Here is a 24,305-nt window from a genome sequence, read left to right as displayed (position 1 = left end):
TCCAAATTGTCCGTAGGTATGAATGTGAGTGTGAATGGTTGTTTGTCTATATGTGCCCTGTGATTGGCTGGCCACCAGTCCAGGGTGTACCCCGCCGTACCCCGCGACCCTCGTGAGGAAAAAGCGGTAGAAAATTAATGAATGAATGAGTACCAAGGAATAAATACAAAACAAAAATTGTGTCCATTGTCCACACCTTTGTTCCATATGCAATAACTTAATCATGCATAGGCTAAAAAGCATACAGTAAATAAAGAAACCAAATCTATATTGTTCTACAATTCCACAAGGACGATACATAATTGTAAACAGTAAACATGGTAGTCATAGTTTTCTTTTAAAAACAAGGTCAGTCTGTCATTCTCATGTTTTACCAAAAAAACTGAAATGAACTGAACTTTAGTTCAAATTTTAAATGGTGTACTATGACTGTGAACAATTCACCGCGCCCCCAAGGGGGCTCGCCCTGCTATTTGAGAAGCACTGGCGTACACTATGGCACGCGTCTTGTTGTGTTATTAATACACTGCATGAGTACAACTGTGTCATCCAGCTGTATGTGAAATACAAAATGTTTACATTCCTTTGAATTGCTGCATAACCGACAGAAGATGTTCACTGCGTTTTTGGATTCTGATGTGCTCCTCCTTCAGTCTGTCTTGCTCCTGCAGCACCTCCTCCTAAAAGAATAGTAAAGAGAGTTTACAGGCCACCGTATTCAACTTTAATTATTAACAGCCAGCATGTGATCAAACTGTAATTTATAGCTTCACTCTTAGACAATAGTGGGGCGGACCCCCATGGGGGGTCGCAGGGAACTGTCAGTGAGGCCTTGTATGCGCTCCATTTTGTTCAGTTTGTTAGTTTGGCGCACATGTTCATCCAGAAGTAGTTTTAATTTCAGAAATCAGAAATCCCTTGTTTATTGCAGTTAATTGGTTCCGGTTTGACCTGACATTAATGAATTCCCGCAAAGGCCTTACTTATAAATTGAATATTTAAATGGAGTATAGAAAACTGATTATGTTTTTCTGGAATAATTTTTTTTTACCATTAGACATTGCCCTCTAGACATAAAATACCATCCCTATAGTCACTTTTAAACCTGTCTTACCCAATAGAGTATACCAATAAAGGGGACCGATTCCACTTTTCTGACCTATAAATGTAGTTAGAATGTAGTATTCTCATGTTAAACAATGCCAAAGTCTCAGATAATTAGGTTTGCGCAGTTGGAAGTCAGCCCTGAAAGATGATTGGCATGGCTGAAAACGCTTGGTTTCAGAGGGCGTTGCAAAACTGTTCCTTTGTGATGTCACAGCTTCCTTATGGTCGTGACTGTAGGTGCGATACGCTCTCACTCCTCCCCCAAGGTCTGCTTCTTTCTTTATGAGTCAAGCTCAGGCAGAAGTTATTGTATTTGGTGATTCCCAGCAAGAGAAAAATATATAATCTGTCAACGGCATTTCACACGGGACTGTTTCTGTGAACAGGAATGTGAAATATCTGCCGAAACAGCGCGCTCTCACCAAGAAAGGTGCATTAATGTCGGACATGCTGTGCATCGGACAAAGTATGTCCGACAATGAGTGCTCCTCCTCCGGCAGGCGAGGTTGGAGGCAAAACCACATGTCTGGTTTCTCCTGAGCTACGATCATGAGCTGCCAGTACCTCCTAAACACTTTTTAATTAGTTCTCTAAAGAATTTATTCATTTATTATCAACTCCTATACCCACTATATTAGAAACTGCGGTTCATTCGTAGTTAGGAAGCACTTTGGGCTTGTGACCAATTTCAGTGGAATGGGCGTTCCTGGAGGTGGGCTGTGGGTGGACCGTTTTGGCAGAAAGCACAATTCCAAGGACATACAGCTGGAATAGGTGCAGATTCTGGAAGTTCTAGAAATGTTTCTGTGTGGGTTGTTGTGTGTCGCTGCTCTATAGGAGTCCACAACTCAATACAAAGGGTAGAAAAATTACTATAATCGGAAAAGAGTCATATGTGTTGCTGTAAATGTGTTCCTGTGGGGGATTATGACCTCAACAGTAGTGGGTGTTATTATTCTGATTATACTGCTATTATCATTGTGCTTGTTCATCATTCAACTCTGCAATAAAGGCTGTTGTTCCCGCCAATCAAATCTGGTGGTTGTGTTACTAGGGGCTCATTTCTGGGATTGTGGGATTGTGTTGGAACCACAAAATGTTGTCACACAAAACGTCCCTGAACAATGTGAAAAAGAGGATTTTGAGGCACTGAACTGTGTGCGTGTGTGTGCATGATTATTGACCCGCAGTCTGTAGAGATCCCTCCGCTCTTGGTCGTTCTCCTCAGCTCTGGCTCGAAGCCACGCCTCATTTTGATAGCGATGTCTATCCAGCATCTCCTGCAACTCCTGACACAAGCACATGTACACACACACGCACACACACACACATACAGTATGGAACATACATAGACTCAGATAGAAGATTATAGCTGAATATGTAGTAAAGAATGAACCTGTTGATGTTGCTGCTTTTGTGCCTCCAGGGCCTCCCTCTCTACTTGAAGAGCAGCAGCAGAGTTTGACAACGTCCTCTTCTCTCTGTGAAGATGATTTCAAGGAGCAGTCATGTCATGAAGTATGCATTTGTTTTTGTTTTGTCGAACAAGAGCAAAATAAAAAGGGAATCATGGCTAGGGGGCGGCATGGCACAGCTGGTAAGATGGTTGTCTCCAATACTGAAGGTTGCAGGTTTGATCCTCGGTCCTCCCGTGATCATGTCTAAGTATCCTTGAGCAAGGTACTAAACCCCCCCAAGTTGGTGCTGATGCTGCGTCATCAGTAGGTAAATGTGCTAACAGTGTCAAACATTTTTTTTACTCACTTGTCTTATAAACTAAGGATTGGTTTTCTTTAGTGCTAGTACAGGAGCTGACACGTTTGTAGGTTAAATAAATGGTGAATAAAGTAAAGAAAGTGTTTTTATTTTTGTAGTACATATAATGCCATTCTGTTTCATTATTTTTGAAAAATTAAATCAGTTCTGGCAGTGCGAGGTCGGCCGGTTGATTTTGGTTTCAATGCAGATCCAGTAGCTTTGAAGTTGGTAACCCATAACAAGATGATGTTTGGAGCTGGTACGGAATCAATATTGGAGGGAAGCGGGGTGTGCGGGGTCGGGGCCAGGTGGGTTGACTGGCGGGGTTGTGCTTCAGCAATGTCCTGGGGTTTTGCTTGGGTGTCCGATGTTCCCACTCTTCTTTTGTTGTTTTGTCTTATGTAAGATTCTGTGATTATATGTGTGGAAAAATCACTTATTGAATTGGTAACTGCTATGGCGTGGAGAAGGGGTAGGATTTAATAAGCTTTGCTTCTTCCTGCTCCTTTTCAGACATGTGTAGTAATGAGGTGTTGTGTGTATGCATGTATGTGTGTATGTATGTGTGTATATATATATATATATATATATATATATATATATATATATATATATATGTAGATATGTGTGTATGTATATGTGTATATGTGTATATATATATATATATATTGTAAGTGTATTGTAAGTGTATATGTGAGAAAGAATAATGTAACATAGTATGCATGTCTGAAATAAATTAAGGAAAGAAAGAAAGAAAGAATCATGTCTACCAAGATTGAAGTGCAAACGGAACGCTCGTTGTGTTGCAGTTACCGATTCATTTGTTTTGATAAACGTTTCCACAATGAAAGCACCATGCTCATCATGAAAAAATTGCATCATATGGAGTACTTTTCAAAAATAAAAACACTTTTTTGTTTCTTTACTTTTAACTTTTACATTTAACCTACAAATGTGTCAGATCATTTTGCCGGACCCTGTACAACTAATGTAAGGTACCGATCCAGTTTCTGGAACTCCTGGTCCAGTAGAGTGAAAGCAGTCTGGATCATTGCCATGGCTTTGTCTCGAACTGCACTGAAGTCTCTGTGGACAAATACCTGCAGCAGAAAAATAAAAACTGCAGTTTGATGGCAAAATGGATGAACTACACCGATATGATGAGTTAGGATAGGTTAGGTTAAAAAGAGGAATAAGGGTCTAACAAAGTAGCACAGTCAAAGAGATACTGACTTCGGAGTGAGTATGAGAGAGAGGATGTTGTTAGAGCAATAAAAAATGCCAAGTCCTCTGGAAGTCCGACAGGATCTCGGTCTGCTTGTTCTCAGCCACCGGTGGTGGTGTCTTCCATCTTGAATCTGGGACCTCCAGTACATTACTCCTACTACGTGTATGCTTATCCGTGTACTTCTAACAACCTGCTGAGATGTGCTGCAGCGTCTCTGTATCTTTACTGGGCGGTTTGCACACGAGGTCTATTGATCTTGTGTTTAGGTGTGCTCTTGTGCTGCCATGATTAGCGCTCCTGTGCTGTCATTCAGTCCAGCCTTTTCCAGCCACCTCTTTGATTTTTCAGTGGTACATGCCATGCACTTTTATTAAGATATGCCTTTATTCGTCCCTCAGTGGGGAAATTTGTAAATTTGTTTTTTATGCCTCTTTTATCCATAATATGCATAATATATTGAGTTATTCTTTGACATTTATGTTTTATTCTTTATTCCTTGTATTATTTAAATTTAAAAAAATATTAATTATATACATTGTATTTATATATATATATATATATATATATATAATCAATTTATATATATAATCATCAAATTTGAATGGGAAATTCAAACTACAGTACTACAGTACTACTCTCAATACATATGAAGCATCAGTAATACTGTCTACTCTATATTACTGTTATTGATGTTAGGCGGTAGAAAATGAATGAATGAATGAATGTTAGGCTTGCTCAGCTATTAGCAAACCGTCATTAGCAAACTGTAGCTAGCTAATGTTACCTACAGTAGAGGCAATGAGCACTAAATACCTATAAATATGACTACAAATCATTCAAATTACAAAGACAAAACCGCAAATTTGCTAGTAATATGTAACAGGAGTATAAATACCAACAAAAACATAAAGATCACATGAGAGTTCTTGAGCTGCATTCTTTGCTGACCTCAAATCTCCATGGCGACCATTGAACTGTTCACCACTTTATTCCACAAAAACAGATGTATGGTGGCGTCCCTAAATAATCATGTATTGGAAAAATATTTAGTATGTGTTGTTTCTACATATATTGGAACACTTTTAGTACCCAGCCATATCAAAATTCAATAGTGTTTTTTGATGCACCCTAATATATATATATATATATATATATATATATATATATATATATATATATATATATATATATATATATATATATATATATATATATATATATATATATATATATATATATATATATATATATATATATATATATATATATATATATATATATATATATTATTTTATGTATGTAATTGCTACATTGGCGACTCCGTAAGGAAAAAGCCAAAAGAAACAAACAAACATTTGTATTTTACCATGAAAACAAATTTACCAGGTACATTTCAACACAGGAAATTGTCACAATCTGCATTGTTGCCTGTGTGACAGTTTGTTTTGTTTCCCTTTGTAAGCCTTAGTTCCTGGTTTCGTGCTCTTATTTTGTACTATTTCCTGTGTTGGTCTGTCCTGTTTACACTCTTACGTTCCCGCTTACTGGTTGTAATTGTTGATTGTTGTATTTAGTTCAGCAGGGTGCTTCTTCCTTTGTTGGTGCATTGAGCCTTTGACGCGCTGTATGCCAGTGATTCGCCTGGTCTACACTCAGTTTTATTTATGATGGTTTATTTATGAAGTTTTTACCTGCAAGTAAGACTTAATAAACTTTTTTTTGATTTTTCCGACTTTCCTCAAGTACTGACCGGTCGATAGGGAAGGAAACAGATCTTTGAAGTGAACAACACAAGCCAGCTCTTTGAAGTGAGCAGTCATTTTTGGTCTCATGGTTGGTGGAAAGGTGAGGAAAATGAGCAGCAGGAAACAAAAGCTGAGGCACTTTGTGTTTCTGTACATCGGTCTTTATTAAAGGGGACCTATTATGCTTTTTCAACTTTTTTGACCCATAAATGTAGTTAGAATGTTTTCTCACTCTCAAACTCAAAGCTTGTTATTGTTAAAAAATAAAGGATCGGTATCGGATCAGAGACTATAGAAGACTATTTCAAAAATCCGCCATTTGACTGAGTGTGTCTGTGTGTGCGTGTGTGTGTGTGAGTCAGGTCACCTGTGCATTAGCAGTTGTACTCCTGGCTGGGTATGTTGGAGCGGTTTTGCTCAGCTCGTAGCGAACATTGGGGATTTTAGTGGGAGTGAAACTGTCCAAACCAGAATGAAAGCAAAGTGTCAAAACTGAAACAAGAGAGTCAAACATGAAAACACACACCTGTGGCCGGTTCCCTGAAGCCCAAACTCAGACAGAATCTCCTTCATCACTGCGAGGTGAGAAGATGTCTTCAAAAGGTCATTTACACTTGAATAAATAAATAAATACCTGGTTGCCTTTCTGAGGGATTAATCAGTTTCATGACTTTCAGATCATTGAACTCCTGCCCTTCATTCTTCCCCCCAAATATGTACAGCTGTCCAAAACACAAACAGTACTTTAAGAAGTAATTAAATGCCTCATATTTATGATCCATCAGTATGTGGCGTATACTAACATGGCTGTGAACGATGAAAGCGATGTGTCCGTTTCGCCTTGCTGGAGGAATGCCGACATACAATGGCACCTTCCACTTTAGTTTAGCTGAGTACGTACAGGGCATAGCATTATGAAAATGTGCAATGTACGCACTTCATCAAAAATATTAAGGCCTTAATTTGCTTTTTGCGCATTTGCACTCACCAATACTGAATTTATGAATCTCGTTGGATGACATCACTGGGCCGTCATTTTGGGTGCTTTTTCCTCCAAACAGGTAAAGATCCTCCAATGGATTTGAACATGTGAAAAATCCAGCATATAGAAGCAGAAACAACAAGGACAACATCCAATCAATTCACAAATAATACTATAAATTATATGTACAGTATACTGTCAATTAGTTAGTGGAATCTGTTTAAGTTTTTTTTTTTTTTTTTTCCTTTATTTGGGCAAATATATGAATCATTACAGTGCATTTCTTACATCAATCAAAATATAACTTTCCATTATTTACATTTGTATTCAAATCTGATTCCAAGCCCAAAAGGAGTAGGCTGAAGCAAAAGCTTATATAGTTGACCTTGTTTATGTCACAATACTTGTTTCTTACACAATGCATAATAATAACATTAATAATCAGATCCTATCATTTACTCCACTGCTGGTCTGCTGGAGATTTGTGGGAACACAAACAACCTGCAGAGGGCAGGTGTGATGATGTCATGTACTAACGTGCAATGGCTAAACCAGAAGATGCAAACAACCCAGCAAGAAGAATAGGAAGACTACGCTGTAATTTGTCAAAAAGTACAGAGATTGGGTTTTAATTTTGTGGTGCAGCGCAGGGTGGCAATACATGGCGCACCCCACGCAGTGGTAATTTGGTCCAGTTAATTTGGTAATTTGGTCACCCAAGATGGGCGTGGCGGTGTACATAGGGAGATGTCTACGTTTTCAGCTTGGCACAGTGGCAAATTCATAACAACGCTGAAAGCTCACCAGCTCCGACCTGGTCTACTGGTCTATTCTTGGCGCATGTGAAGCGCACCCTGCGCAGTGGTAAATTGGATGTCCCGAAGTCCCCCTAAATAAATGGCTTGCCTCCTCCAAATCAACATTTTAGAAGTGAAAACTCTGCCAGAAAAAGCACAAGACAGATCCACTCATCGCTCATCTCCATGGCTGTCCTGGAATCTTTTTCATAGCCCAGATCGCCATTCCCTCAGGTGTGCCGTGAGGAATTATCCAATATCACTTTTTATAGCATTAACATTGATTAATCATCATTTGCAAATATTATGTCAATAGCCATGAATATATGGACCCAAATATTCCAATTACATTTGGTATATTTGCTCAAACGGAAAGAATTGAACAGGGATGGAATATTCCTTTCCCCACTCCAATTGAGGTATCTTGTACCCGCTCAAACGGAAATTTGTTAGGGAGCGTTCTTCTTCGTGGTGTTCTTCTTCTTCTGTTGTTTATTGGCGGTTGGAAAGCAGCTTTCGTGTGCATTAGCGCCATCTGTGGAACAGAATCTAAACCCTTCTATACTTTATTCACAATTCCAGTTTTATTAAAAAAGAAAATATATATCTATATAAAACATGTCCTGAGTTTAATTATAAAATATTAGCAAGATTGAATTTGATCTTTTCCTGTTTAAATTTATCCCGGGTGCGTTCTTTCAGCGCATGCTCAGATATGACGTAACACGTAGATCAAGACGTTCTTCACTTTTAAAAATGGAGGCCAGCAATCGGCACTGGACTAAGAAATGTTTGTTTTTGATTCAAACAAAATTTCAAGACTGGACAGACGAAAAACTGGCAATACGGAGTAATTCCAACAAGTGAAAGAAAAACTTGGGGAAGCCGGTATCACGTGATGTTGATGTTTAAGTTTTACTGCGCATGACCCATTGACTATTCTGTTTGATTTTCACAGCGCATGTAGACAAGAGATTGGAATATTCCTTTCTATGGATACCATTGTTTCCCAAAAGGTCATTCGGAAAGAGAAAAAGTGGTCATGTAAAAACGTGGCTACTGTGGAGTGTCTGTGGTGTAAAGACTGGCAGAGCAATGTAATATTGGTCCGTGTGGCAACACCTACCTTGTTCCTCCGATAGACTTATTGATGCACGTGTGAGGTCGTGGTGACATTTTGTAACATTTTTGGTTAGTGGTGTGCCACAAAATTTTTCCAATGTAAAAAACATGCCGTGGCTCAAAAAAGGTTGAAAAACACTGCTTTAGATGATTAATAATGAATAAAAACAACGATTCATATAAAGTTTGTTGTTCAAATCTGTATATATTTTTTAACTGCTAATTTTTTCTCAAGAAGGATGAGGAGGAGAATATACCATCAAAGGTTCTCCTATTTGATGATGTAGAGCAGGAATGCTGGTGCAAAACAAGCAAGATGCCTGGGTTAGCCTGCTGCTGTGTTTAATGTAACTGTCAGGAACAGATGACGTGTCCCATGAGGTGGCGTACGTGATGAATGACACGCATGGCGGCCTCTGATGTGAATTTAAAGGCAATGAGAGGCGTTCATTTGATTGGTTAAGGTTACACTCGGTTGTGTTAAATCCTCTCTGGCCTTCTCTCCTCCCTCTTTGCCACGTGCACCAGTGGGAGGGACGGGGGCGTGGGTGCACTGCGCTGCACCTGACTGCGGTGCTCACAAAAATTGCAAGGTGCGCTGGCTACACCACGTTGGCGCACCTGCCCTGGTCTACAAAATTTGTGCCTATTGTATCAAATTGTAATCTCAAACACAAATCTTTCCATTCCAAAGCAAAAATAAAAGAAACTCAACATTATTGGTCAGTAATGTTGACTTCAACAGGTTCCACTGTTTTGTGCATTGAATGTAGGTGCAACATGTGTATGTGCAATGGAATGCTTCATTCCAGATATAGACAATACAAAGCAACGATTATTGATGTGGATTGCTCGCAAATACTGAATGTTTGGAAATTTTCCTTTAAAAAGTAATTCGTTATAAAGAAGGATTTGGCGGCGAGTGTCGTTGAGATGTTTGAGAGATTAAGGCTGAGGGCTGACCTCGTGAGTTGGAATGCTTTAGCAAAATGCAGGAAGGCAGTGTTTTCCCAACCACATCCCTAGTGTGACTAGCTGTTTAGCTTCCTGTGTAGTAGTTGCAAGCAATGCCTGAACTGAAGCAACATCTAACATCACAACATTGCTTTGTCTTTGCATTCATGCTTCTTTCTTCCTTTGTAGTGATTGTGGTGATGAGTGATGGGGTTGGGAATTGTTGTCCACATTACTTTTGTGTGTTTAAAGATATTACATTTGAACTTTATAATATTCTATATTACTGGGCAGTAATACTGATGATATGTGAATAAATTACATATTGTGTGTGTGTGTGTGTGTGTGTGTGTGTACCGTTACTTTGTCATGGTGTGCTGTCAGTGTTTGTCCACTGCAGGCTGCAGGTAATTCTCCCTTTGTCTCCCATTTTTGCCACACCAGGTTTTCTATAATTAAAAAAAGTAAATAAAATGTTTGTCATAGGTCCATGAGGTATTATGCAAGTATATTTAAACCAGGGGGTGTTCAAAATGCAGCCTGGGGGCTCACGGCATGTTCTAAATATATAATTTAAAGGGGACCTATTATGCTTTTTCCACTTTTCTGACCTATAAATGTAGAATGTTGCATTCTCATGTTAAACGATGCCAAAGTGTCACATCATGAGGTATCCATATTTGGAAGTGAGCACTGAAAGAATTTTGGGATGGCTTTTTTTCCAACATTGGCTCTCTGTGTTCAGGGGTAAAGGAAAAGCAACATTTGTTTACAATTGATGAAAATAAAGTCATTTTAATGGCATAAAGTTGTAATATTAAAGAAATATATAATTTTATAAAAGTGGCAGTTTTACAAAAAACAAAACAACAAATAAAGTTGTAATCGTTGGAACATTAGGTTGCAGAAGAAGTTATAATTTCAAGAGAATATAGTCAAAGTTATGGGAATAAAGTCATAATTACAGGAAGAAGATTTTTTAAAAGAAATTATATTAAAATGGTGTCATAACCATACTTTCAAACATATAAATGTTGTCGTATTTCTGACAGAATTGTGTGACTTACCAGTTTTGCCACATTTTGATGTCCAGAGTATGGTAATAAGTGATCAGTGAATTTCCCTGAAGTAAGATTCCTTATCAATAAATGTAATATTTTCGTAGTTGCCACATCGAAAACCTGTTTACGACCTTCATAATTAGAGCCCTCCAGACATGAAATAACACCCCTAAAGTCACCTTTACACTTTCATTCATTTTCTACCGCTTATCCTCACGAGGGTTCCGGGGGATGCTGGAGCCTATCCCAGCTGTCTTCGGGCGAGAGGCGAGGTACACCCTGGACCGGTCGCCAGCCAATCACAGGGCACATATAGACAAACAACCATTCACACTCACATTCATACCTATGGACAATTTGGAGTTGCCAATTAACCTAGCATGTTTTTGGAATGTGGGAGAAAACCAGAGTACCCAGAGAAAACCCACACATGCACGGGGAGAACAAGCAAACTCCCGAGGGTGGAATCGCGGGAGACAGCTGGGATAGGCTCCAGCACCCCCGGAACCCTTGTGAGGAAAAAGCGGTAGAAAATGAATGAATGAATGAATAAGACTTGTGTGTGTTGCGGTCTGTGTGTTCCAGTACTAGCAGATCTGAGTCGGGGGTGGACAGGAAGTAACGTCGAGGGTTCAGAATTGATTTTCAGCTTGACGTGGGTCACGGCCACAACAGTAGCATGTGTTACGGATTCTTGTGCTTATTGTGAGATCATTCAAACATGCAATAAAGCGATAAGGCTGATGCTTACAGTAACATTACTGACACCTAGTGACCAGTGTAGAATACTACACATACATATATATGTGTCTTCTGAATGCCTTATGTTTTGTATTTTACATCATTCAACCATTTCTATGCACGGGTAAGTATTTCTTTTGAAACTATGATAGAGTGTAGCCACAAAATTCCAAGTGCAAAGTGGCTTTTACCGTTCGTGTCCGCAATGGTACCATGATGCTACCATGATGGTACCATAGCTACCAAGTTTAACAAGTGTATAGGAAATGGATGGTTCTCTGCGCCAGTTGCATTCAGACCAGCTTACCTGTGTTGAGGACATGAAGGTCTCTACAGAATTCTCCACTTGCTCCATAGCCCCCAAACATGAAAACCTGATCACCGACTAGAGCAAAACGTTGATCTGACCTAAAGCACATACACACACACACACATATATACTTTTTAATGTGGTGTAACATGCAACAACCCCCCACCCCCTCAAAGTACCAGAGAAAGATACTCACAGAGGTGGAGGTGGGGAGCCGCTCGTCTTAACCGGTGTCCAAGTGTGAGATACTGAATCATGAAAATGTTTCAACTGCAGTCATCACTTTGACATGTTTCAACAGTTAAACGTTAGATTTTGAAAATAGGAGTGAGAATAATAGCAAGCTGGGCTGACAAGAAATGAAGGACATGACGACATGTACTGTACTGTAAATAGACAAATTTGCTTAAAGGGGAACTGCATTTTGCCCATCAGTCACAATGTGAAACATGAACACATATTTCTTCCCCTTTTCTGTGCATTCTAGCACGAGAAAACAAGTTGATATGAGCTAGCTAACAATGCACGTCATTGGGACACACCTATTATTTGGACTATAATAAAACCCTCTGATAACGTTGCATGGTTTGATACACGTGCACTGATGATAACACGCAATAGTTGCAGTATCTTGCCATATTTTGATTATTCAAAACACTACAAAGCTTCTTTTCGTGGCAATGTCCGCTCTCATTGGGATGTGTGTCTGTGTCTTCCAGCACATGACCTGTGCTCCAGTCCTCAGGTGAAAAAATGCTGACGGCAAACAAGCAGCTTGTTGAGTCTTGGTAGCGAAATTGAGAGCTAGTTATCCACTCTTCCGTCTGTGAATGACACTGACACTAGCGATTAGCGAATCATCGTGTTAGCATGCCAGATAAATATAGTTTTTCATGCTAGCTGCTACAATAATAATATCGCTGTAGCTTGCAAAAAGCACAAAAGAAAAAGCTGAAATGTTGATACTAATAACTAATAGGCTTTGTTACTCTTTCTATCAATTTATTAATCTTTTACAAAATGAAAATATATATGTATATACAGTAAACCTCGGATATATCGGACTCGGATATATCGGAAATTCGCTCACAACGGACAGATAAAAAAGAACCGATTTTTCTGTAATGCATTTCCAATAAAAATTCATTGCATATATCGGATTTTTCATAACGGATTTCGCCTATTTCGGACAAAATCTCCAGTCCCGTTCCAATGCATTTCCATTAAATTTCCCTCGCATATATCGGATGGCCGCATCGTGGCGCTCCGATTCGCCGAATTGTGACAGGCCGCTATACGACGTCATTTGCAGCGTTGCCAGGGCCTAGCTTAATTAACAATTTGTTATGCTCAGAGTCCAATAAAGTTAAATTCTCATTACCTTACGTCTCTTTTCATTGCCCAGTCCAGGTACATTGGAAACATAGTCAAGGAAGTGCCTTTTTATAACGGATAAAATCCGATTTACGCATATACCGGATATAAATCCGATATATGCGTAAAACTGACATTTTCCGGTATACGCATATAACGGATTTCGCTTATATCAGACAAAACCAGTGGGAACAATTGAATCCGATATATCCGAGGTTTACTGTATATGGTTGGGCAGCCTTTTGAGGTTTCACTCCAACACAGAAAAGAAGTGCCAACAGAGACATCATCTTCTGATTAAGATGAGTTTGTTCAGAGCCAACAAAAAAATGACTTTTTACCCCTCCATTATTGCGAGCATGTTAACATTGTCATTTATCTTGTGGTTTTATTCACTTAATCATCAGGACCAAACGCGCTTGCTCAGCATCACCACAGTTTGCTCCGCAATCATCGAACACCCTGCTTGGGCTCTGTGCATTACAACCAGTAAATAACTTACACTGCTCAGGTCCTACAAGCACACTACACTTGGTGTTTGAATGGCTCATAGGTCAAAGGTTAATCTTTGTCTCTACAGCAGAACAGCTCCTGAACTCTGACCCTTCACTGCATTTTTTTTAATTTTAAATTGTATACATTTGTGTCTTTAATGTCTTCTATTCTACCCTGGCCACTAAGTGGAACAAAAAGGAACTCTACCAATGCTCACATTTGAGTCGGTATGTCTTAATTTCTATTATTATGTCTACTTTATAGAGAAATATGTGTGTTAAGGTGACTATAGGGGTGCTATTTCATGTCTAGAGGGCTCTAATAATATTAAAAACTGTATTTATAAAGTTGTGAATTATGTTATCTATCCTAACTATCAAGATATTTAAATGTATTTTAAATAAGGAATCCTACATTGCGGAAATTCACTTATCATGGCCATAAAAGAAGGAGTACTATATTTATTCGAAAGCAGAGAAAAGAATAGACTGATCTATTATACAGGTGCTCCCTGGTTTTCCACGTTCCGTGTTGCGACATTCCGTGGTCACCATAATTGATTAGTTATAAACTTAAACTATAAACAGAAGACTCTCTAGAACCAGCAGAAAGACATAAACTTCATTATGTCTCCCAAGTAGCAGTGCGCCAAAGAAAAGGAAAGCCATCACCAATAAAAATGAACATCATAATAAGTTCCGATCTTTGCTGATCTTTTGGTCCTAACTCGACTCTTCCAACCATCATTAAGGATAAACATATTGAATACTAATGAATGCCAGAGGGGTCATGGATTCTGTGCGCTGTTACAAACAACTCAGGGTTAGAAGGTTAGTTATCTTTCCAGACCAGCCCGGGACAAAATGTGGTTGTTGGTAACCGGAGGACCACCTGTAAAGATATTTCTATGATTTAGACCTGTGTTGAAGACCATGAGGTCATCGGTTGGCGTCCCTTCCAGTGTGCCTCCATACACATAGATGTTGTCTCCCACAGCAACAGAGCTGTGTCCGAGCGTTCTCACGGCAACGATCCCAGTTGTCAGGGAATCCCAGGTCAGCGACACTGATGGAAAACTGAAACTTCACAACTTTGTTTGATTCTAAAGACAGTGGCGATGCAAAGGAAGGCGGTGGTCATCATCTGCTCTGCGTCATGCATTACAACTTACTGATGTCAAAACTGTAAACTCCTGGAAGGCATTCGGTAGCCTGAGGATGGGACAGTCCTCCAAATAGATACAGTTTCCCTTTAACAACACTGAAGGGGATGAAAAACTTACAGTAAAGTCAATCTGTGTTGCAGATCTTTGAATGTGACATCGTGTACGGTCATTTACCAGAGGGTGTGTCCTTCTCTGGCTGGGGGAACTTCTCCACTCTGAGGAATCTCCTCCCACTTGATGTCATCTGGAGAAACTGTAGATACGTATATCTTGATTGTGTGAATGATGATTTGACAATCATCTCCACCCACATTTCCCAACAGATTCAAACTATTCCAACATAAATCTTCAGGGTTGACACATTCCCCCCAAAATCACAATCCTTTTTTCCTATGGGGGTCGCCACAGCAAATCAACCTCCTCCATCCAACCCTGTCTTCTGCATCTGTGTCTCTCACACCAACTACCCTCATGTCCTCCTTCACTACATCCATAGATTGTGACATCCATATCTTTGGTTTGCCTCCTACCAGCATCCTTCTACCAATATATTCACTATCTCTCTTCTGGACATGTCCCAACCATCTCAGTCTGGCCTCTCTGACTTTATCTCCAAGGCCTCTAACATGTAATGTCGCTCTGATGTACTCCTTCCTGATCCTATCCGTCCTGGTCACTCCCATTGAGAACCTCAGCATCCAATATGGCTGGTCTCACCACAGTTTTGTATGCCTTTCCTTTCATTAGCTCATTGAAACACAGCTATTTTTCTAAATTCAACCCCATCTTTGAAGATTTTGATTAATTTCTTGAAGACGCACAAAATATTGTGTTCTAGGAACCTACCTAAGGAAAGATTAGACTCTCATCTTTCATCACAAAGAAAGTTTGTTTCTACCTTCTTCAGTTATTTAGTACTCAGCAGTAGAAAATAGGTAAGTATCGGCAAAATATCAGTTTCCAACAAAAAAAGCTTTTACAGTATGCATTCATCTCTCACCATTTCCAAGCTACAAAACAGTAATATCAAAACTGAATGTTTTCTAGAAGAAATTCCTGTCTAAATGAATTAATTAATGGGACCCCCGCGTCCTCCGTCATAACGACCGCCCTAGGGGCCTATCACGCAAAAAAACTACGTATAATATTGTAATATCTGTGACTTTGTGTGTTTGGGCCTTTAATAGGGCGGGGCTTGGAAGGTGACGGTGCTACGTCACAAGTCAGAGAGTGAGGCTGGGTGTGGCGATAGGTGAGCGAGAGGACAGAGAGAGCGCTAGCTAGGAGCGAATGGCGTACGTGTGTTGGCGTGGGTTGTGGCCCACAGCAGTCCGGGTGTGAGTGAACAGTTATAAAGTTGACCGCTATCAATAAAGCGACGAAGTGCATCGGCGACGTGAGTGTCTCTTCCTTAACCACAACCGGGGCATTACAATATGTATAAATATGTCAGAGACGTACAATATCAGGGTTAGCAAAATGGATACGTAAGTCTAGGGCGGGGGTTTCAAACTCAATTTACCTGGGGGCCACTGGAGCTAAGTTCTGGGTGAGGCTGGGTTTTCAAAAACATTTTTCAAATTAAAAACAGGGGGAAAAATCAATTAAAAAAACTGTCTTCAATGCTTTTGCTTGTGCTATATCTTACACTTTTTCAGTGCTTTGGTTCCGCTTTTACACAAGAAAAGCTCTGATAAAACATTCCACTGTTCTCAAATATCTTAATTTGTATTTTTCTACACAAAATAAAATAAAAACTCAATAAACAAATCAAGAATAAAGAAAATGAATAAATCATTCAGTAATAATCAATACAATAATAATAAAACAGCATATAAGAAAAACTTATAGAGAGAAATGAGAAATGATTTTTTTCAGATTCAAATGAACAGTATTAACAGTTATTTAACCTTTAACATGAGCATTAATGAAACTACATAATTTTACCCAATTAGCAAGTTAGCATCGTACTCGTTAGCATTGTTACATCTGGCAGCAGCGTCGGTAACTTTGACCACATGCTTGATGAGCTGCTGCTTTATCTTGTGACTTGTATTTACAGTTTTAGAGAGCTCTGTGCGCCTCCAGAGGGTATCATGTACCCAGAAATGACAGCGGAGCTTCAGATTTTCAGAGCAGTACAGCTCAATGACCGTGGTCATCTCAGTCATGGATGAGAGAGAAAGCAAAAGGGTATTGGGTATAGGGTATTGATTGAGGTAGCTTTCACTTTAACATGAATATGAACTGACAAAGACAGGAGGTGCAGGTCATAGTATACTTGCACACTGCTTGCGTGCCAAACTTGCGAGGGAAAGTTCTCCTGCCTGCGCAGCGGGGACATGTTTGCTACCCATGAACAGGAAATCTTGCTTTGTCTGCATTCTTCCAATTGTGCATCTACAAATAACACAGTAAGTAAAAACTAACTAATCTCTATTTTTTACAGCAGAATGAAGCCACCTGACTGAAATCAAACTGGCTAGCTAGCAAGTGCCTGATTTTCAGTGCCACTCATCAGTGAGGCTAAGATTTGAATAATGTTAGCAACATTTTTACCGTTGATTTTTTTCTTCCATTAAATTTTCTTCCAGTTAATTTTACAAACTGGTCACTCAGCAAAGCAGGGGAGAGAAAGAGCACGTCCAAAATATTTTTACATCGAGCTGACAGAATTAAGGACTTATCTCGAACAAACTAAACACTTGGTGGTTGATGGAAGAGTTAAATGAGTAACAGAGATGGCTGTGGTGGGTTTTATTTGACTTTCTGTCAACGTTTACATGAGGTGTAACGATTTGTATTATGATTAGACTGCGTTACGTTACGTTACGTTACGTTATTTTACTTTACGTTACTTTAGGTTACGTTAGTTGCCGTGCCGCACCAACTGACAGTGAAGATAAGAAAATCAAATGACCTTTTCTTTTCATTCTCAGGTACATCCACGCCCATTTTGAGTTGCTTACAGACACCAATGGGCTTCGTAGCTTGGAACTCAGTATTGAGGAACGTGGAAGAGCCATCACAGAATACTTCAGAGTAAAACTGACCAACAAACATATCCTCTGTAACAGCGAAGGTACAGAGATGGTTCAGCTGCTCCTGGCACACTTCAGAGAAGTGCAGTAAGTTTATATTCTCTTTCATGCCACGTGTTTAAATATTGAATGTCATATCTATTTTTACAATAGGTCAAAGTTATTCTCACCCAGTGCTTCTGTTTTTTGATTGTTTATTATTTTCCATAATATGGTTTGTCTTTGTTCCTTCCAGGTGTCTGCCTTTGTAGCCGACATTGAAACAACCTTCACTCCTGCTGCAAGTCCTCGTCTGATACTGCTTGGTAAGCATTTCATTTTCATTGTTTCATATGTTACATTGGTCATTATTTTGAGACTATAGATGTGTACATAAAGCAAATGATGTTGATGATGTTACTTGAAGTTTCAGGTGGAACAGAGAATGTCAATATTGGATGCTGGATGATCACTCTGGAGGGGCGTATAATATCTCAGGGCATCACGCCATCCTTTTTGATGGGACTGGCTGCTTTTGCAGTCTACTACATATTCAACCTTCAACATCCAGAGGGGGCAGCTTGTACTCTGGAATGTATTCACAGGTAAGAATCATTTCATTTCCTTGTCGTCATTATGGATTTTTTTTTACTTTATTTATTGAATTAGTGAAAACTGGAACCTGAATAGCCTGTACGGTGGATGAGCGGTTCTCGGGCATCTCTGTGTGGAGTTTGCATGTTGCATGTTAGAATAGTTCCAAGATATAGTTTCCTTTCAGTCTCTAATCATAGACTATTCTGATTTCAGTTGCTTCATTCATATCAATCCAGAGAGAGGATGGAAGACCACCTGAGGAAAGGGTGTCTCCAAGAAGACTGGTATGATGGTTCCAGAAGAAGTCTGCCACAGTGAATACACATGTCTCCACACTACTGAAGAACCTCATGGACTTTGAATAGGACTTCATATACGTAGGTCAGTGAGCTATCTCTTGTCTCATGCTCTTAACTCCATATGTTGTTCTGACTGACATCGCCACATTAAACCATAAAAGACTCTGATATGATCAGCTTTATAAGCATGTCATGTTATTGTACATCTCTGACTTATTTTGATTATTTTGTTTGCTGTTGTTTTAGAGCATCAACACTGCTAGCCATAGAGACCAACAACGGCCGGGAACATGATGATCATCTCTCTCTGACTAAATAATCTTTGCTTTGAATCAGGACTGTCCACGCCTACTCAGACGAAGATAAACATGCACCTACCTTGCAGAACTCTTTAGGTAAAGGTAAAACGCAAGCCTCAAAGGACTCTATTGAGGTAAAGAACAAGCCTACCTAACCACTTTACTAAGAGACTATGTTACAGAACTCTTTTAAAAGGTCTTGTTTTTCCCCAAATGTTGCCATTGATGCATATTTAAGTTATATAAGTTCTTGCTGAGATGCTGTATATTTCCATACATGGCAGGAAATTGATGTTCTGTATATATAACTGCTTTTTGATAGAACATATGTGTACCTCACAGGACTATTTTAAGTTGGAAAAACACCAGCATACCTACAGTTTTCTTCAGAAATTTTGCAATTGATGAATATTTTCATATTCATATTCAGTTCTTACTGGTGTGTATTTTCACAATGGTCTTGGAAAAGTGTGTTTTCAAACTGTTCTTACTGATACATGGTTGCAAACAGCAGAGAATACATTGGAGTACATTTAGATACAGTACACATTCATAAGCATTCCTCACACAATTTGTTAGTCACTTACTGTGTTTGCCGTGTATTAGTTGCTTCGGTATTCAGCCCAATTGTTTGATCGAAGGTAAAGTTCAATATGGTAAGATAAGACACTATGAAAAAGAATAGTATGGAAACGGTTTTGTTGTGTTTTCATGTCTGGTAAGGTCTCATACATGCATTTGAAGAATTTATTTAGTTTAATTATCTGGGATATCTAAGGGTTTTTAGTTTCTTTGATTATTCTTATTGTATTTTACAGTAGCAGTATTCATGTTGACACTGCCCGTTTAAATAAATACGTATTTGTGTGATTTATATTCTTTGTAAATTCTCTGTAATTTAACAGGAAAATTGTTACAGTGTAATTTTACAGTAGTAAGTCTTTAATTGAGAATAATGTAGGAACTGTAAAATAACAGTATATTACTGTAATGTTATACTATCTACAGCACAGTACTGTAATACTTTTACAGTAGTATACTGTTGTTGTCGATCACAGTAGCACACCGTAAAATAACAGTTTGAAGCTGGCGATTGTAGCTGCCAGTAGTGTACTGTAATTTAACAGGAACATTTGTTACAGTGTGCAGTTAAATGAATAATTGTGTTGAGTCTTTGTACCTGTGAGCATGTAGAAGTCATTGAAGTAGACAGGGTTGTCCTCCTACATTAGTCACCAGAGACAAATTCATACTGGAAAATCAGTGTGACAGCACAAATTCCACACACAAAAAAAACAGTTTTGTGTCAAGCCACCTCTTGGGCGAGGTTGGAGGCTCCTCCAAAGAGAAAGGCCATGTTTCCTGCCACAGCTAAAGCATGGCCGTATCTGTCACAAAAACACAGACAGTGCAGAGATGGAAGTGTTACAGTGTTTTGTGCCATAAATGATTAACACTGTATAAAAAAAAGAAAAAGCGCTAGTTAAAAGAGGCGTAATAAGTGGGCTCACGTTACTCACGGTCTCACGCTCCTATAAGTCGAGATCTATAACCAAACATGTGCTTTCATTATTGATAGGCCTGTCTCTCCCTACTTTGCAACGTCCTTCCAGTGTGCAGGACAATCACAGGAATAAAAGTAAGGAGATATTCTCTTTTTGTATTACAATCATAGAATTATTGGATTTAATAGAGGAGGAACCGTACCTCGCCCAGATGTGGGATACCGGGGCCTCACCCTGGAGCCAGGCCCGGGGGTGCCTGGTGCCTGGGCCCAGCATGAAGGAGCCACACGGGCTCTCCCCCTCGTACACCCACTACCTACGGGGGCAAGCATAAGGGTCCGGTGCATTGTGTGTTGGGTGGCGGTCAAGGGCGCCACCATCCTACTGAGACTGCTGCCCCCGCAACCTGGACCCGGATAAGCGGACGAAAATGGATGGATGGATTTAATCTTTTTATTTATTTATCTTTAATATATTTGTGTCACTGTCACGCCCTGTGTGGGTTCCCTCGTGACAGTTTGTTTGGTTTCCTTTCTGGACTCTTATTTTGTATTTGACTTCCTGTTTTGCCTTTTCTGCCTCCGTTGTCTTAGTTACCCACACCTGTCCCTAATTTGAGTATCTATTTAGTTCAGGTGTGTGCGTCTCCCTGTGTGGGATTATTATCGTTTGTCCGTCAGCTACCTGAGTTGCTTTGTTCTTCTGTTGCTATTATTGCACAGAATAAATATTATTTACCTGCACTTGGTCCTGTTCTCTGCATCCTGGGGTTGAACCGTAAAGCAATGAAGTCGTACTATGACAGTCACGCTGCTTACTAAAAATAGTAATGTCAACTATAGTACAACACAGGTCCCCATAAACAGACCAATTTTTCATTGAAATTATTATGATGACATAATGGTGATCATATCAACATAAGCGGGTGACCATTTATGTCGATATCGGCTTAAGCGGGCAATTTTCAATAACAAGAACACAGACTTGAGGCTCTACTTTCATAGACCGGGCGCAGCACAGCGTAGTGGTGTGTCGGTCATGAAAGAACGGGTCAAAAGAACTAGTTCTTTTTTGTGAATGGAATGAACAAGGTCTCCGCCCTTAAAATACCCGTTCAGTCCCTTCAGTTGCAAATGCTTTTTTTTGATTGGCTGGCGAGTCAGTTAACCATTCCTTTTGCAGAGCGGGACTATCTGCGTGCTCGCCTGTCTTATCCTATCATCACGCCTCCCTCTGTGGGTGGGAGGGGTTAGCTGACTGATTGACCGAGACCGAGAGATTGACCGACATTGTCGGTGACCTTGTTCATTCCATTCACAAAAAAGAACTAGTTCTTTTGACCCGTTCGTTCCTGACCGACACACCACTAGTCATCATGTGTTGTTGCACTGTTGAGTCGGAACGAACGTGAACACGAGTGAACGGACTGACTCGACGTGGCTGACCGGGTTTATGCACCGAGGGAGATCCCAGGCTAATTGACCGAAATTACCAAAATGAACGGATCATTTTACTGAATGAAACGGAATGATCCAGTTCACTGAAATGAACGGATTTGCCCACCACTAGGCTCATCCCTTCTCTCCAACATCATCTTGGGCCCTCCGAGCCATCTCCCAATTTCATCTCACCCTCTAACATCCTCTCACCAGCAGCCCTGTCCAGCTTGTAGCTCCAACTCCCCCAGCACCCCCAAGGGCTGCGGAAACCAGGACCTACCAGTGGACTAGAGTTCCCCCTTCAGGTACCCTTCCCCAAGCTCTTTGTCTTATGATTGAACCATTCAGGAGCCTTACCAGACTCCCATCCCAGTCACCAGACTAGCCAAGGGGTGTGGCCAGCACGCTTTGCCATTTTCATGAGCGCCGAACCCACGCCTTCATCCCTCCCACTCGCGCAAGTAGCAAAGAGGGAGGAGAGAAGACATGGGAGGGTTGAACATAACAGAGTGTAATCTTAACCAATCAATGAACGCCTCTCATTGGCGTTAAATGCACAGGGCCCACTGGACTGCACATCAGAGGCCACAATGTGCAACACGCACCACATACACCACCTGGTGGGACATATGTCATCGTTCCTGACAGTTACACCGCTCAAAAGTTTGGGATCACTTGCAAATGTCTTTGTTTTCCAAAGAAAAACGCATTTTTATGTATTTCACAAACATTTGTATCCATTTCACACACAATTAAAATGAATCAGACACCAGTGTCAGTATCAACACTGAAATGGTGACTTCAAATGCTGGATTTCATGGCAGGATTGCCAAGAAAAAGCCATATATCAGACTGGCCTAAAAATGTCCAAGTGATCCCAAACAATTGAGCGGTAGTGCACATGAATAGTAAAATAAAATATTCTCCAGACTATCTTGGCTGTGAAGAAGCATGCAGCACAGCCACGGAGATGAGCGATGAGTGGAGCTGTCTTGTGCTTTTTCTGGTGGAGTTTTCACATCTGATAATGTTGATTTGGGGAGGGTCAAGCCATTTGTGTAGGGGGGCGTTGCCCTTGTCAACATAAACAGGCTTGACTCCACAGATTAGCATTCACTGTCCTGCAAATTTGCATATTTTTGCTCAAAATTTTCCATTTTGTTGTTTTTCTCCAGAACACATCCCATTCACCATAAATTGGCAATACATTTTAAATCCATGATAGTACAGGTAAAATGTACATTTTTTTCTTTTACATGTTTATGTCGGCCGGCACAGCGGTCTAGTGGTTAGCGCGCAGACCTCACAGCTAGGAGACCAGGGTTCAATTCCACCCTTGGCCATCTCTGTGTGGAGTTTGCATGTTCTCCCCGTGCATGCGTGGGTTTTCTCCGGGTACTCCGGTTTCCTCCCACATTCCAAAAACATGCTAGGTTAATTGGCGACTCCAAATTGTCCATAGGTATGAATGTGAGTGTGAATGGTTGTTTGTCTATATGTGCCCTGTGATTGGCTGGTGACCAGTCCAGGGTGTACCCCGCCTCTCGCCCAAAGACAGCTGGGATAGGCTCCAGCACTCCCCGTGACCCTCGTGAAGAAAAAGCGGTAGAAAATGAATGAATGAATGAATGTTTATGTCTTTATGCCTATAGGTTTTGTGGTTTTGTTCTGTGGTCCTGGAATGTACAATACCTTAGTTGCTGTGGGACGCAAAGGTCTGTTTGTCTATAGAAGCACTATCATAGATAGTGATAGATCATCTTACATCATCATTCATTAGTCACAGTGTCACAAGATCTCACAAGATTACAGTACTGTACAAGTCATTCTATTGCTGTATTTTGAGGTATCTAAATGCAACCCACCTGGGACTTGGCACCCGTCCCTTCATGTCTTTCTCCAGCCAATGTCCACTGGCCAGTGCCATCTTTCTTTATGCATGTGAATTAAAACAAAGACATATTCTCAAATCATAATTCAATGCAAATAAGTGCAAATAAATTAATTAAATATAATATGTTGGGCCTCATTTTAGCAATGTACGCATACATACACAAATGTGTTGGTGGCATTTGCTTTTAGTTGAATGAGACCTACCTGTGGAAGGCTCACCTCACAAAGCTGATTCTTCTTGGGTTTACCTGCACTATTACGCCCTTATTGGTGCTGTACTAACCACGGATGAGCCTTGGCTGCTCAAGTGACAGGCAGGCTAAGCTTCCCTGGCAGGTACATGGTTGCCTAGCAATGCAAACAAACATACTGATACAGAGGGCATTATTGAATTAGCCAACAGATACAAATACA

At 40.1% G+C, this 24,305-nt stretch overlaps 1 protein-coding gene and 1 long non-coding RNA gene across 5 annotated transcripts; one reads left to right on the top strand and one right to left on the bottom strand.

Moving 5' to 3' along the window:
• Positions 1-361: 361 nt before the first annotated feature.
• Positions 362-20,471, bottom strand: zmp:0000001301 (uncharacterized). Its single transcript, XM_058059691.1, has 17 exons — positions 20,370-20,471; positions 20,235-20,277; positions 15,014-15,092; positions 14,846-14,934; positions 14,593-14,739; positions 12,002-12,053; positions 11,803-11,903; positions 10,057-10,142; positions 6,827-6,908; positions 6,642-6,727; positions 6,473-6,560; positions 6,365-6,413; positions 6,206-6,296; positions 3,865-3,965; positions 2,504-2,588; positions 2,292-2,396; positions 362-680 (listed from the first exon to the last, which is right to left on the bottom strand). The coding sequence occupies exons 1-17, from the start codon at positions 20,409-20,411 to the stop codon at positions 576-578; spliced, it is 1,431 nt and encodes a 476-aa protein (XP_057915674.1). The 5' UTR covers positions 20,412-20,471; the 3' UTR covers positions 362-575.
• On the top strand, positions 16,092-21,304 carry LOC131108631 (uncharacterized). Of its 4 annotated transcripts, none has more exons than XR_009120494.1 (6): positions 16,092-17,253; positions 17,779-17,967; positions 18,116-18,185; positions 18,287-18,464; positions 18,670-18,837; positions 19,002-21,304. It is a non-coding gene; the product is annotated as an uncharacterized LOC131108631 (long non-coding RNA). The 4 variants fall into 4 exon arrangements; XR_009120495.1 differs by having other exon boundaries at positions 16,099-16,235; XR_009120496.1 differs by having other exon boundaries at positions 16,092-17,967; positions 18,670-18,833.
• The last annotated feature ends 3,001 nt before the right edge of the window (positions 21,305-24,305 follow it).

The sequence above is a fragment of the Doryrhamphus excisus genome, chromosome 2 (assembly GCF_030265055.1).
Source record: "Doryrhamphus excisus isolate RoL2022-K1 chromosome 2, RoL_Dexc_1.0, whole genome shotgun sequence".
NCBI lineage: Eukaryota > Metazoa > Chordata > Actinopteri > Syngnathiformes > Syngnathidae > Doryrhamphus > Doryrhamphus excisus.
The sequence above is the reverse complement of the archived record's forward strand: the minus strand, read 5'-3'. Positions and strand labels throughout refer to the sequence as shown.

Bases quoted from the DNA above. Each gene is read 5' to 3' on its own strand.
- zmp:0000001301 (XM_058059691.1), bottom strand. From the start codon at position 20,411: ATGGCCTTTCTCTTTGGAGGAGCCTCCAACCTCGCCCAAGAG. The intron at 6,909-10,056 runs GTAACGGTACAC...AATCCATTGGAG, and splicing joins TGACAGCACACCATGACAAA to GATCTTTACCTGTTTGGAGG. The intron at 6,414-6,472 runs GTATTTATTTAT...CTCACCTCGCAG, and splicing joins TCCCTCAGAAAGGCAACCAG to TGATGAAGGAGATTCTGTCT.